The sequence below is a fragment of the Salminus brasiliensis genome, chromosome 10 (assembly GCF_030463535.1).
Source record: "Salminus brasiliensis chromosome 10, fSalBra1.hap2, whole genome shotgun sequence".
In the NCBI taxonomy this organism is placed as follows: domain Eukaryota; kingdom Metazoa; phylum Chordata; class Actinopteri; order Characiformes; family Bryconidae; genus Salminus; species Salminus brasiliensis.
In genome coordinates this window covers 21,331,618-21,345,224 of record NC_132887.1, presented here as the reverse complement: position 1 = coordinate 21,345,224, position 13,607 = coordinate 21,331,618, and the positions used below count along the sequence as shown (strand labels likewise).

The 13,607-nt window shown below is 41.2% G+C and overlaps 1 protein-coding gene across 1 annotated transcript; it reads left to right on the top strand.

Annotated features, from left to right (window-relative positions):
* The first annotated feature begins 2,928 nt into the window (after positions 1-2,928).
* Positions 2,929-8,713, top strand: LOC140564814 (G-protein coupled receptor family C group 6 member A-like). The gene is made up of 6 exons (XM_072690469.1): positions 2,929-3,107; positions 3,727-4,024; positions 4,479-5,279; positions 7,300-7,494; positions 7,605-7,725; positions 7,818-8,713. Exons 1-6 carry the CDS (start codon positions 2,929-2,931, stop codon positions 8,711-8,713), a joined length of 2,490 nt encoding a protein of 829 aa, XP_072546570.1.
* Positions 8,714-13,607: the final 4,894 nt, after the last annotated feature.

Here is a 13,607-nt window from a genome sequence, read left to right as displayed (position 1 = left end):
TGCTATCCCTTTCTGCTGTTACACTGTGAATTTCCCCACTGCGGGACTAATAAAGGACTATCTTATCTTATCTTATATGAAAATACACACTATGCTGGTCAACTGCTAGACTGGTAGACTGGTTAACCAGCCTGCTTACCAGCATAGGGCATTTTTGCCTGGATTTCCAGCTTTTCAGCCACCCAGACCATTAGAGGCCAAGTTAGACCACCTGAAACCAGCCACCTGCAAAAGTGGGTCTTGAGCTGAATTTTTCAGGGCTGTTTAAGGTCAGATTAATCATGTGTTTGTCAGGATTTTTTCTAAAAAACAAACAAACAAACAAAAACAATCAACTGTAAACTGATTACAAATGTTGAGTCTTTAGGGTGATTTAATGTTGCATTGCTTTAAGACTAAACCACATGTTCCTAAATGACCAAGATAAAGATCTGGATTTCAATCCCAACACACCACTGAGACATCCTGTAGCAGAACACAGTAGATGTATAGTTCTTTAACCACCAGGTGTCATTAATATACGCCAGTTTTAAACACTGTGACTCTTGTGTGGTGGTGTTGCTTTTAAGAACAACAATACAGCCATAACAACTTATGTAAAAATACATCAAATATGTTTACTTTATTGTAATTCTTTACTTATAAGCAGTAAATACAGCATATATGGTTAACATTTACCCTTTGTCTCTGTAGGATCATATTTTTAAACAATAGTGCAATCTCTATTTTGTGATAACCTGTGAAAAAGGAACACAAATGTCAACATATGGGAGGAAAAACATGAAGGAACTTAAATGAAACAATGTTTAGACACATAATGTTTAGACACATCTAAAAAACACCAGCCCCATTGGATAGATACAGTATCTATATCAGTCTACACAACACATCAGTCCCATTGAACACAGTGTATCCCTGCCAGCCTATGCAACCCATGAGGGGCAGGGTTTTACTGTATGTGTCCTGCAAATGTATTTTTTGCACTTGATGCATGAATACTGTGTCTTTCTGTCCATCCTGGGTCCACACATCTTGCAGCCGTTTTTATTTTTTTTAGGCCGCAACCTAAAATAATGAAAATGCTTAGAGCAGGAGTTTGGAAATGTGCTGGAAATGCAACAAGGCTGCAACCTTGTGCGTGAATAGTAGGAGCAGAACTTGCAAACATATGCACACATATGCAAACACACACACTAGGCCACAAGACTGAGAAAACACATGAAGTAACACAGCACCTCCATGCTTTTATTACTCACGGGTCCAGTGACCTGATCACCACACGTGTAATATAAATGTGTAGGGGGGGTGAAATCATTGAAAACAGAGTCTGAGGTGGAAAGAATAATAGTATATCGCATCATTTTGTCTTCTGGTAAACAAGAAACCAGTTCCCACAGAGCTGAACACCACACAAGGGTTAAATAATGAACTGCACTCTTAAAAAGAAGAACCGATTTCGTAATAGAGATGTTTGTAATTGATGTTATTTAGTGTGTAAGCTCCAATAATGACACACTAAATCCATTGATATATATCCATACACTGGCAAAATGTGCCAACAGGACAATGTTAAATTGCAAAGTGGAAGTTCTGGTGAAGTCTCATTGGTGAATTACACACCACAGAGACCTTGTGGGACTGTGTTGAGAAATGTCTGTTATTTTAAGTCTATTTTTAAAAGTTTGGGAAGTTTTTGGAGTTTTAGTAGTTGAATATTTTAGTTTGACATGTTTCTACATTTCTACATATGTTTATATATGTTTCTGTGTGAGGCTCAAATTGCCGATAGCCAATTACCCTACCCACCTGTCAGTACTCTCCCCTATATGACATGACTGACACATGCACAACCAACCACTGCCTCTTTTCTTGCCACCGATTCAACGTCACCAGGGGCTAGCAGGTGCCTGTGCTGGCCATCATTACACTGAGCTAATATAGGGAGAGAGAGAGTAAGCCATCTACCCACCCGGAAAGAGCAAGGCCAGCAAGGCCACTCTCAGGCGCCGGTTGCTGATGGCAAACAGCATCATTTAAGATTTGATCCCGCCATCCCAAACCAAGTAATATGGTAAAAGGTTAGCATCCCAACACCAATTACTCACTGCATAGATACGTTATACATTTTACTTTACTTGTATGTATAATTGCCCTACTGTCTAGGGCAGGCTTTCTACTAAATTTTGGACCATTGCTATAAGGATTTGTTTGCACTCGGTGACAAGAGCATTAGTGAGGTCAGAATGTTGGATGATCACCAACTCACCTCATTCCTAACTCCCCAGCTTAGCCCAAAAGCATTAAATGGAGCACCATCCATCATTCCAGAGAACACAGTTCCACTGCTCCACAGCTCCGTGCTGAGGGGCTTTATACCCCTCAAGCCCATGCCTGGCATTAGGCATGGTGTCAATATGTTCACACAAGAGTGTTTGTTGCACTGGTATGAGTGGATCAGATACAGCAGTGCTGCTGGAGTATTTAAACACTGTCTGTCCATGCACTGTCCACTCTATTACCTAGCTAGTCCACCATATAGAAGAGGACTGTAATTATAGAACTACCGAGTGCTCCTATGTGGTGAGAGGAGCTGATGAAATAGACAATGAGTGTTGAAACAATGAGGTGGTGTAAAGGTTATGGCTGGTTGGTGTATACTGTCAGGACAATAAATATTTGGACATTAGCAAAGTAATTGATATTTTACTGTCTACAACAGCATAATAGAGTTGCTGGTATTAATGTTATGTTGAAGTAGCATGAAGAAGAAGACATGCAAATGGATTCATATGCAAAGTTATTCCACAGAGGCATATCTCTGTTATGTTGAAAATATCAGCTTTCATCTAAGCAAATGAACAAAGCCTTTCCTTTTAGAAGGCCATTTGGGATTCTACATATGAGTGTGCGGGAGTCCACATTATAAAAATGTTCAGTTTAATGCTGGTCAAACTTCTTGTCTTCCTACTTAGGCATGCATCTTGCTTGGTAGGAGGGGATCTACAAAGAGTGTTCAGTTCTGGAGATATCATTATTGGTGGACTTTTTCCAATACACAGCCAAGTCATCATTAACAAGACCGGGCCCCCTACAAAGATGTGTGATCCGTAAGTATCGTATGTAGCTTAGTTTGTGCTTTGACTTTTATGGAGCTAAACCTGTAGCTATTCAGAAAATGCCACCATCTATTCAGATGCTTGCTGTTGTATGTTATCGATGCCCGTTCAGAATTAACCCAGCCAACATGCTCATGTGGGGCTCACATGGGTGGAACGCAGGCTAGGTGGGTTCACGAATGGGCATGGGCACTGAGTGGGCTTGTACATATGTTTTTACTGGGACCCAGTTTGGCTTCCCAAATGGATCCCATGGTTACAGCCCCCATGGGTCCCATCTAGGCCCATTTGCAACGTATAACCCAGGTGGAGCCTATGTTTAACCCATCCTGGTCCCATCACTGACCCTGGTGGGCATCCATATGTGGGTCCAATGCGGAACCTCGGGACAAAACGTTCTGCGTTCTCACCTTTACATCTGTTTAATGTGATGTGACGATAAACTTTGATTTGATTTGATTGGATTTGGGATACCCATACAGGCCCCACATGGACATGCTAGCTGAGAATTACTTTATAGCTTTGCAAACAGATTTACATTTCTGAGAGCAACATTTCTGCACCATCAACAGCCCTCTACTTGCTTACAAAACTGTGATTCCCTCTACAGAAAGAGCCTGGACATACAAATGCTGATTTGCAGTCAGGCAATGATCTATGCCATTGAGCAGATAAATCAGGACTCGCTCTTACCTAATGTGAAAATTGGATATGAAATCTATGACACCTGCTCAAGTGTCTCCATGGCGCTACATGGCACTCTTAAACTGATGAAGAAAAAAACTTTTGTGGAGGACCAGTGTGTTGTCATGGCACCCAGTAATAATGTTAAGGCTGTTATTGGTGAGCGCAGTTCCGAGGTCTCAGTCGCTGTGGCTCGTCTGCTCGCTCTGCCCTTGATGACTCAGGTGAGAGAAAGTGAAAATATGGCCCAGAGCAAGAATCCAATCTATTAATAGCTGCGGTTGATTGACAATAATACAGCTCTGGGCAAAAGTTTACATACTGTACACTCATCACAAACGTCATGAATGCCGTGAAAGTCTAAAGGTCAGAATTATACATACAGCACACCTAATACTTGGTTAAATGTCTCCTAGTGAGTTGCACCTTGACCTTGACTCTTTTGGTAGCAATCAGGCAGAATTCTGGTAGGACATTTGATCACTCTTCTTGGCAGAATTAGTAGAGTACTATTAAACTTGTTGGTTTCTTAGCATGGGTCCACATATTTGAGGTAAGGAATTTGAGGTGAGAAGGCCTTTCCAAAAGCTTAATGGGTTTATCGGACATTATTTCTTGATGACAGATGACTGCTAATGTTTGACATTAACCTCAGCTTTCTTTTGCTCCTTATTTTAGATCAGTTTTGCATCGTCAAGCGAGCTGCTGAGTAGTAGATCCAAGTTTCCATCTTTTTTCCGCACAGTTCCAAGTGATAAACACCAGACCGACGCTATTGTCCAGCTAGTGCAATGGTTCAACTTTGTGCCAGTGGGAATCATTGGTAGTGATGATGAATATGGAAAGTATGGCGCTGAGAGTCTTTCAGATTCTTTTAAAAAAAACAACATATGCATTGAGTTCAAAGAAATCCTACCTGCAGATTTCTCAAAGAATCACTTAGTGTTCACTGAGCTTCAGAAGAAGTTATCCTCATGGCGTGCAGAAGCCATTGTGCTCTTTACCAAAGCCAGTAATGCAAAGATCATCCTGGAGGAAGCGAGCAGTGTCAATGCAAGTAGGACATGGATAGCAAGCGATGCATGGTCCACCGCAAAGGACATCATTAACTTGGACAAGCTCTCAAATTCTGTCAGGATCCTCGGTATCACTTGTAAAAGACATAAGGTGCCAGGCTTTTCCGACTATATGACTCATTTCCTAAACCAAGAGAACATGAATGGCAGTTTTTTCTGCAATCTTTTATCTCTGTGTCCTTTCTGCACCACCCAACCCAACAACCAAACCTGTCCATTGTTTGCATCAGAGGCAGAAAACATGCCTTATAAACAGCATTTTAATAGGACTTCATTAATTGACTTCATTCATCAAGATGAGTCTTATGAGGCTTACAGTGTATATATGGCAGTGAATGTAATTGCACATGGCCTTAAAAGCTTGCTGGAGAACAACAATGTCACACATTTCCCCCCACGTATGGTAAGTGCACAGTTATTTATTAGAATTTACTATGATGGGGGCAGTGGTCATTAATGACGGTTGTGGGTCTGATATCTGGGTTTGCTAAGCTGCTATTGCTGAGCCCTTGAGCAAGGGCCTTAACCCTCACTGCTCCTTGGCTGCTCACCACTCTGGACACACATGCACACTGTATCACTAGTGTGTGTGTGTGTTCACTGCATGAATGAGTTAAGGGCCTTGTCTTAAAATGCATTTTAATGTTTAAGATATGCTGCAGTCACCAGTGTTATATATATTTATATATTAATGCAGTTTAAATTAGTTAAATGCTTATAAAATTGGGAGCTGCAGCCTGCTCAGGACCATGAGGGCGTGACACTTCATGATTTTGATTGATGGATTCACTGGATATAAAATGTTTTCAATAAAAAGCATTAAGCTTATATTCCATCTATAATAGTGCCACGGTTAAATTCAGCCTCCTGCAAATTCTGAACCATTCAAGGTGGAACATAAAGGTTAGGTTGAGCATGGAGCTTAAACGAGCACACAGAGTTTAAACGAGCAAGTGTATGGCTTTTATAACTGGCAAACTTACATTGATTGTTTAAGTTACATGCTGTGTGCTGGAGGAAGCAGGTTAGATAAAGTAGAGGAATTAACGCTGATTGTCGCTGTATGGGGTCAGGGTCTGTCGCCGCCGACCAGCAGAGGCGACGGCAGCGAGGCACTGTTACCCAAGGAAACGCCAATCCCCAGTACTAGAAGTGAAAGAAAGAAAATCAAAAAAAAAAAAAAAACTTTAAGGAGGAAAGTAAGAGTTTTGAGAGAAAAGAGCTGAAGAGTTCACAGCTCAAAACATAAGCGGCTCAATAGTGAAGAGTCAGAAGCCAAACTAACAGTAGGCTAAGGTTATATTGAGGGAAGTATTGATCCTCAGTTCCTTTGTTTAAAGAGCTGTATCCAACAGCTCCCTCTCCAGAGAGAGGTGTGTTTATTTGACTTCCTTTAGGTGTTTTATAACTAACTGTCCCTAGTCTGAGCTATGCCATCTTGGCATCTCATTTGTTTGGTTTTTGTCCCGCCTTTTTATTTCATTGTTTTAAGGGGTGCAACTCCACCAATTGCCTGTGCTTGCTGGTGGTGCAGTGGTGAGGTGTTGGACATCTATTGCCAGGGTAGCTGGGAGCAACTGTTCTCCCACAGTACACAAAAAAAGCACCCACACTCACCTTAATCACATCCTTTCATCACACATTAAGGTCTGTCCTTACAGGCTTTCTTCTCTGCACTTGGGTCTGCTCCCTGACCGTCCTGTAACAGTGGCATCATTTTCAAAGCTTAGCAGAGAGTCTGAATGCAGGTAAATGCATTAGCTGTGTCCCGAAACTGTGCCCTATTCACTTTACAGGTATATATGCACTCTAGTGGTGACTTTTCAAAAATTTCTCTTTTCTGCCAGTTTATAGTAAATTTATCACAGCAACTATATATAATACGTAGAAGAGTATCAGAAAAATGAGCAGAAAGGGGCCCTAAAGGCAGTGGTCAAACCGCATATGTGTCCAACACAAATGCTGATGTTGTCTTTGTCTAGTTTACAAGGCTACAGTCCTCCCTGGACCATGGGAGGAAAACCTTGTCCTTTATCAGCCAGTTGTATTAAAGAACTGCCTACAACTTCTCTTACAGTCCCTGCCCAAATGATCATATGCTGATGGCATGGTCTGAACTCACAAATGATTCTTTGAGCAATGCCATAGAAGAACCTTTTAAATGTCTAAAGAACCATCACTTGGTGGGGGTTGTGGGGGTGAATCCACTGATAGAATCCACCAAAATGTGCAGAGCAGGGTGCCACCAGGACTGAAATGACATGACATTTTTGCTCAGTCACTTGGACTTCCTATACTTACAACACTTCTATACAATACCTACTACAACCATCACTAGCACTTCATATTGTCTTCCTATTTGTAGCAGAGTGAAGAGATCCTGCTGTCCCTAATTTTGTTCTGTACTTTGTCTGTCTTTTTAGCTCACAGAAGCGATCCAGCAGGTCAGGTTTACTTTGTCTAATTTTTCAAACATCTCTCTGAATAAACATGGAGAAGTGGATCTTGGATATGACATTCTAGAATGGAAAACTGAAGGAAAAATTAATATCTACACTATTGGGACCTATGAAAACAGCAGCATCCTTCTTCACAAAGTTTTCCCGGAGAATAAAACTGTAGGCTTATATGGACTTTGTACTTAAAACAATAATTGACAGCTATCTGATAAAACACCATGAATGCATTAGCATTAAACTGCTTTGTTTCTGTGACTGTTTTGTCACAGGTCACCCAGTTCAACTGCTCTAAATCTTGCCTGCAAGGGCAGGAATTATATGTTATGCATCCAGACAATCCATGCTGCAAAGGCTGTATTTCCTGCAAAAAGAATTATTTCTCCACTGACGGTGAGTCAATGACCTCTGCAGTTGATTTTGTATGTATGCACTTCTTATTTATTGCTCTGAAACTAACTTGACTTAACTTGACAAATTCACAGGCAACAAATGTGAACCTTGCCAAGAGTCAAACCATTCACAGTGCTTTCGAGAAAAGTTCCTGCCATGGACCAATGGCTTCAGCATTACCCTGGCTGTATTCACCAGCATTAACTTGGTTATCACCTTATTGGTCACTGTTTTATTCTCATTAAACATTCACACTCCTATTGTTAGGGCTGCTGGTGGTTACATGTGTTTCCCTGCTCTTCTATCTCTCATGGGCTGCTTCAGTAGTGTTTTCCTCTTCCTGGGAGAGCCTACGGAAGCCAACTGCAGGGCAGGCCTACCCTTCTTTAGCTTGTCTTTCACCGTGTGTGTCTCATGCGTCCTAGCAAACCTGCTGCAGATCTTTGTGGGATTCGCTTTTACACTTAAGTTAGGTTACTGGCTGAAGCGTGTCAACAAGCCCGTCGTAGTGGTGATGGTGTGCGCTAGTGTGCAGGTGTTCTTGTGTGCGCTTTGGCTAGTGTTGGGGCCACCTTCCCAGAAAATGTTCGAAGACGGATACATTCTTGAATGTGATGAGGGATCTGTCGTGTTTTTCGTGCTTTCCCAGGTGTACATTGCACTTCTTTGCATTGTCTGCTTCACCTTTGCTTACAAAGGAAGGACACTGCCAGGTCTGTACAAGAATGCCAGGTTTGTTGCCATTGGCATGCTAATCTACTTAGTGATGTGGGTCATTTTTATTCCCGTCTACACACAAGAACACGGGATGCACGAGAGAGCCATCAAAGCCTCGGCCATATTGGTCTCTGGCTTTAGCATCCTAGGTTGTCACTTTGCTCCCAAATGTTTCATTCTGCTTTGGAAAAAAGAGCTGAACGACGAGAACGCAATTGCGGAGCACATCCGGAAGCATTTGGAAAAGAAGGATATAAAGGTTCTGTCGTAAAAAGGCCTCACACGTATGCAAGAGCAGAACAGTCATTAGAAAACTCTGAAGGTGTTGACTTCCCATTCTCAATCAAATTCAGTAACCTACAAATGATTTGCTTCCATGTATGCTGGTGATGGTTTCCCCCCTTACCTCCAGCGCTAGTTTTTCCTATACAATCTGTGCAAGTTGCTGAGGGCCCCCCTCTTGTAGAGTGGGCACACATTTTATATATAAAAAAACATTTGCATAAAACTATTATACATTCTATTGTCTATACACAGCATTTGGCTGGGGACTTACTTTTGAAAATAGGCTAATGTAGCATTTGGAGTTTTACCCAAGTCTTATCCCTTAACATGGATCAGTCGTCCTGTCCCCTTTGCAGAAAAACAGCCCCAAAGCATGATGCTTGCACCCCCATGCTTCACAGTAGGTACGGTGTTCTTGGGATGCAACTTAGCATTCTTCTTCCTCCAAACACGACAAGTTGAGTTTTTACCAAAAAGTTCTATCTTGGTTCCATCTGACCACATGATATTCTCCCAATCCTGTCCCATTCGGAGTCTTACCCAAGGACTCTTCTTGGTGTGTAGTGGTGTGTTTGCCCAGCTAATCAAAGCCTGCCATCTGGGGAAGGCAGTGTTGTTGTCCACTACGCTGCACCAAGCGCCATTTCTGTTGAAGCACTATTGAGCTGTTGTCACACTGAACACGAAACACTGTTGACTGTTGTCACACTGAACACTGCTTCACTTTCAAATTCGTATTTTTTTAATGGGATGCATGGCGCAGATGCGGATTTAGCTGTGCAGCGGAGCGCTAAACAGAGTTAATCGAGGCAAATGCCCAAACTTTTCTTCCCACTCACACCACATTTGAGTTTACATCTTAGCCAATGACTATATGTAAATAGTAAAGTAAACATCTCTATATTTCATAGACCTGTACATTTTAAAGCGAATATATCATGAATATACTGTATATGTCTATATTAATATATACGTGTGTGTGTGTGTGTATATATATATATATATATATATAATTTGTATATATCGCTGCTGTCCAAAAATAGTGACTTTTACAGAAGAAGGCAAAAACATGAAGACAGAAGCCAGTGTAAAATACTTAATTATTCCACTAATGGAATAAATTCCATTATTCCATTAATCCATAATTATTCACACAGTGTTCAGAAGCAGGATCAAGCCAAACCATGAAGAAAATTGAAACCAGACAAGAATGAAGATACATGGCTTTTGGACAGCAGCGACTTATTGTGTATGTTACTACTGTGAGGGGTAAAATATCAAATGTAATACACCTGGGTTAAGGGGAATTGTGTAAATTGGATTTTTTTGGCAAACTATTGCCTTTTAAGCTATTCACCAATTGTAGATCCCATCTGGCGTAATACAGTTGTCTTCTTGACTTGTCTTGTCTTTACGTGATTTAATGCCTGTAAACTGTGTAACAATAACAAATTAAATCCAATATAACAAATAGAAGTGGTAGTGTTACCTGTGAGGGTCTGACAATTCATGGTACAGTTTGTATTAAAGTATATAGACACCACAATATATTGTAACATTCAGTAAAGTCTGAAGGTTCCTTAGTGATGGTACCAAGAAAAAAAACACTGTCTGTTCAGCTGGTTGCTGGGACATATTGCACTGGGAGATGCAAGTGGGGTTAAGAGAATGGAGCAAAACTTACGCAGACAAGAACTGGGACACTTTTCATCCCATCAAGGAGTATCTGGAACTATTGAGTAGAATAGGTATGGGCCATCTTGACGTGCCTTATCGTTGTAGGTAATAGAGCATAGAGTTGAACAGTGGGGTTCTGGTGTTCTGTCGATTTTGTTCTGCTACCTTGTCAAAATGCCCTACCATAGTGTATACAGATGCCAGTTCCTTTGTGGTTTGTATGTTCTACTTTGACTTTAACATAGTGGGATTTTTTTGTATTAGTATTCATTTTCTGTAGGTTGCCTCTACCGTCGACTTTCCTTCTTCTGTTCATATGCTGCCTGCAAATCGTCCTCAGAAGTTTCTACTTAGGATTTTGGAGGTAACGTTTCAAGTGGTTTTGCTCGTAACACTCTTGAAAAAAGTTTGTTTTAAAAGCAGCACTATGTCAGGCCAACGTTACCACGCTCTCCCCCAGGACAATCCCAGGACTCTGCCTCCGGGTCCAAATAAGGACTTCCCCTCGTCTGCTCAGGATTCACGGCACCTGGGACTGTGGCTTTTTAAGGCCAGTCCACAGACTAGAAGGACCTATGAAATAGCTCTGTTCAAACCATGGTTGTCAGTACACTCCATGGTCTGCTCAAGAGAAATGGTCAGGTTTGCTCTGCTCTCACCTTGTCTGCCTTGTTCCTGGTTTCCTCCTTGTCTGTTCTGGTACCTCTCCTGCTGTGGTGTGGTACCTCTCCTGCTAATCTCACAGAAGCACTGCTTCTAGTTTTCATTTGTCCCTTTTGCCATGTCCCGCTTTGCGCCCAAGCACTGCTTGTGTTTTTGTTTACCTTCTCTCCTTGACCCCTCCTGAGCGTTGCTCCATGGTTTTTGGTGTTGCCTATGTTTCCAGGCTCAATTTCCTCCCAGCCCTTGTTTTATTTTGCCTAGTCCTGCTTGGTTTTTCTTGTGTTGTTTAAGGTTCTGTACCCCTTAGATTGATGTACCCCTGTGTTACCCTTTCTTGTTTATACTCCCTGTGTTTTGCATTGTTCCATCCCTGCAAGTGTTTCTAGTTCCCTGTCTATTAAATTCACTTTAATTTTCCCTATGGTAAAAAATGATACACCTCGCCCCTCTTAATGTCTCAGTTGTGTGCTCACGTAACAACATGGAACAGTCCACTACAGCCACTGTGCTGGGGCTCACTTACTCAAACAATCAATACAGTGAGAAATACCATTTTAACATAAATAACACAATTACATCTCTACTGTATAATTATATTTCCAGAACAGGTTATTTAACATCAACAGATGAACTATATCTAATTTGTACTTTCATGGGCCCTGTTGTCTGGAACGCTGCCTACTTTCACCTATAGTGCCATGATCAGGCCTGGCCTCCTCTATGCTAAGTGCTTAATTCATGTTCTACTTTTGTTTGTTTGTTTTTAATTGAAAAGTTTCCTGTAATGATTTTTGATTTATGGAAATAGGAAAAATGCTGGATTGAATCGACTCCAGCTGCTTCCTACGAATGATATATAATGATATATAAACAAAACTTGAGACGTTCAGTGTCAGGACATCGTCTACAGCCAATGTCAACTTGACGTAGAACAGTGACTGCTGACGTTGATATTTTGTGGATTTTAGGTTAGGATGTTAAGTAACCAAAATCCAACGTCTTCCTAAAGTCACATGCTAACAACATAACTTTGTTCGGTATAGTTATGTTAACAATTACACAATGCGAAATTATAGCCAACTGGTGGCTCAGCGGTTAGAGCGATCGATAACAGGGTTGTGGGTTCGATTCCCGGGCTCGGCAAGCTGCCACTGTTGGGCCCTTGAGCAAGGCCCTTTACCCTCTCTGCTCCCCGGGCGCTGGAGTTGGCTGCCCACCGCTCTGGGTGTGTGTACTCACTGCCCCTAGTGCACTAGTGTGTGTGTGTGTGTGTGTTCACTACCACAGATGGGTAAAATGTGGAGGACACATTTTGCTGTACAGTGACAAATACGTGCACCTTTACCTTTTACCTTTATTATAGAGTGATTGGAGCTTGGTGTCAATCCAGTGTTGTTTTTTGATGGATATTTATTTCTTTTTAAACTTTTCAGTCTAGTTCGATGTGACTTATTGACTTATACTTACAACTTTATTGACTGGTTCTCTTGAGATAACAAAAAAAAAAAAAGTTTTGATCACGAGATAACATTATGAAATTATATACTATTACAGCTCTGAAAAAATTACACAAAAATACAAAATTATTATTATTATTTTAAATTAAATTTGCATCTCTGTGTATGGCAGGCATTTTATTACAGGCAAAGAAAGCTGAGTTACCTGAATTTTCAAACTAAGAATGGCATTAAGTCCCGACAGCAATGTGAAAGACTAGTGGAGAAGCTGCCAAGACATGAAAGCTGGGATTGGCAGTCAAGGTTATTTCACCATGATGATTTTTGAATGCTCTGAAAGTTCAAATATTAGTACTGTGTTTAAATTTGTATTTAACTTTTTTTTTTTTTTTATTATTATAAGAATTTCTTTGCATTGTTTTGAGCAGTTGACATGTCTGCAAATAAATGCTCTAAATAGCAATATTTGTATTTGGAATTTAGGGGAATTTGTTGTTCATGGTTTATAAAATACAACGCTAGTGTTCATTTTCCTAAACACACTGTCTAGAGTAAACCAGAGAAAGTGATAATGTAGGGTGGTCTCTTATTTTTTTCTGGAGCTGTATATAAAGTAATGGTCACCTTCAGGCTAACTCGCCGCTGGAAGGTGTAATACCCCTCGTCGACGGTAGATGGCGACTCGCGAATATTAAACCTGCGCCGCCGGAGCACAGACGAGCTAAAGCAAATACGATCCAGCATTTACAGAAACTGGCCAAATAAAAAATAAAGTAACAGAAAAGTGATAAACTTCTACTCTGGGATTTTATCCAGCCTGGAAAGAAAGCGCCTCACCACTTAGATGAAATGGTTTCACCGGTCTGAGAGAGAAACGGCTAGATTGTCAGAGATTGAAAGCGGTGAAGTGTCAGTCAGGAGTTTTGGCAGTTCCCGCACTTGCCCTGTGGGGGCGCTGGTGGCGCTGAGGCGCAACAGGCGTATTGAGTCACTTTCAACATATTAACACTATCTAAAGAGCGAAAAAGGGGGAGTTTCCAAAGTCATCAGCGCACGTCCAACTTTTCCCCAGCCTTTCTCCCA

Coding starts and splice junctions, on each gene's coding strand:
- LOC140564814 (XM_072690469.1), top strand. CDS start 2,929: ATGTTCAGTTTAATGCTGGTCAAACTTCTTGTCTTCCTACTTAGGCAT. Junction 4,025..4,478: donor CTCTGCCCTTGATGACTCAG/GTGAGAGAAAGT, acceptor TCCTTATTTTAG/ATCAGTTTTGCATCGTCAAG. Junction 7,726..7,817: donor GAATTATTTCTCCACTGACG/GTGAGTCAATGA, acceptor ACAAATTCACAG/GCAACAAATGTGAACCTTGC.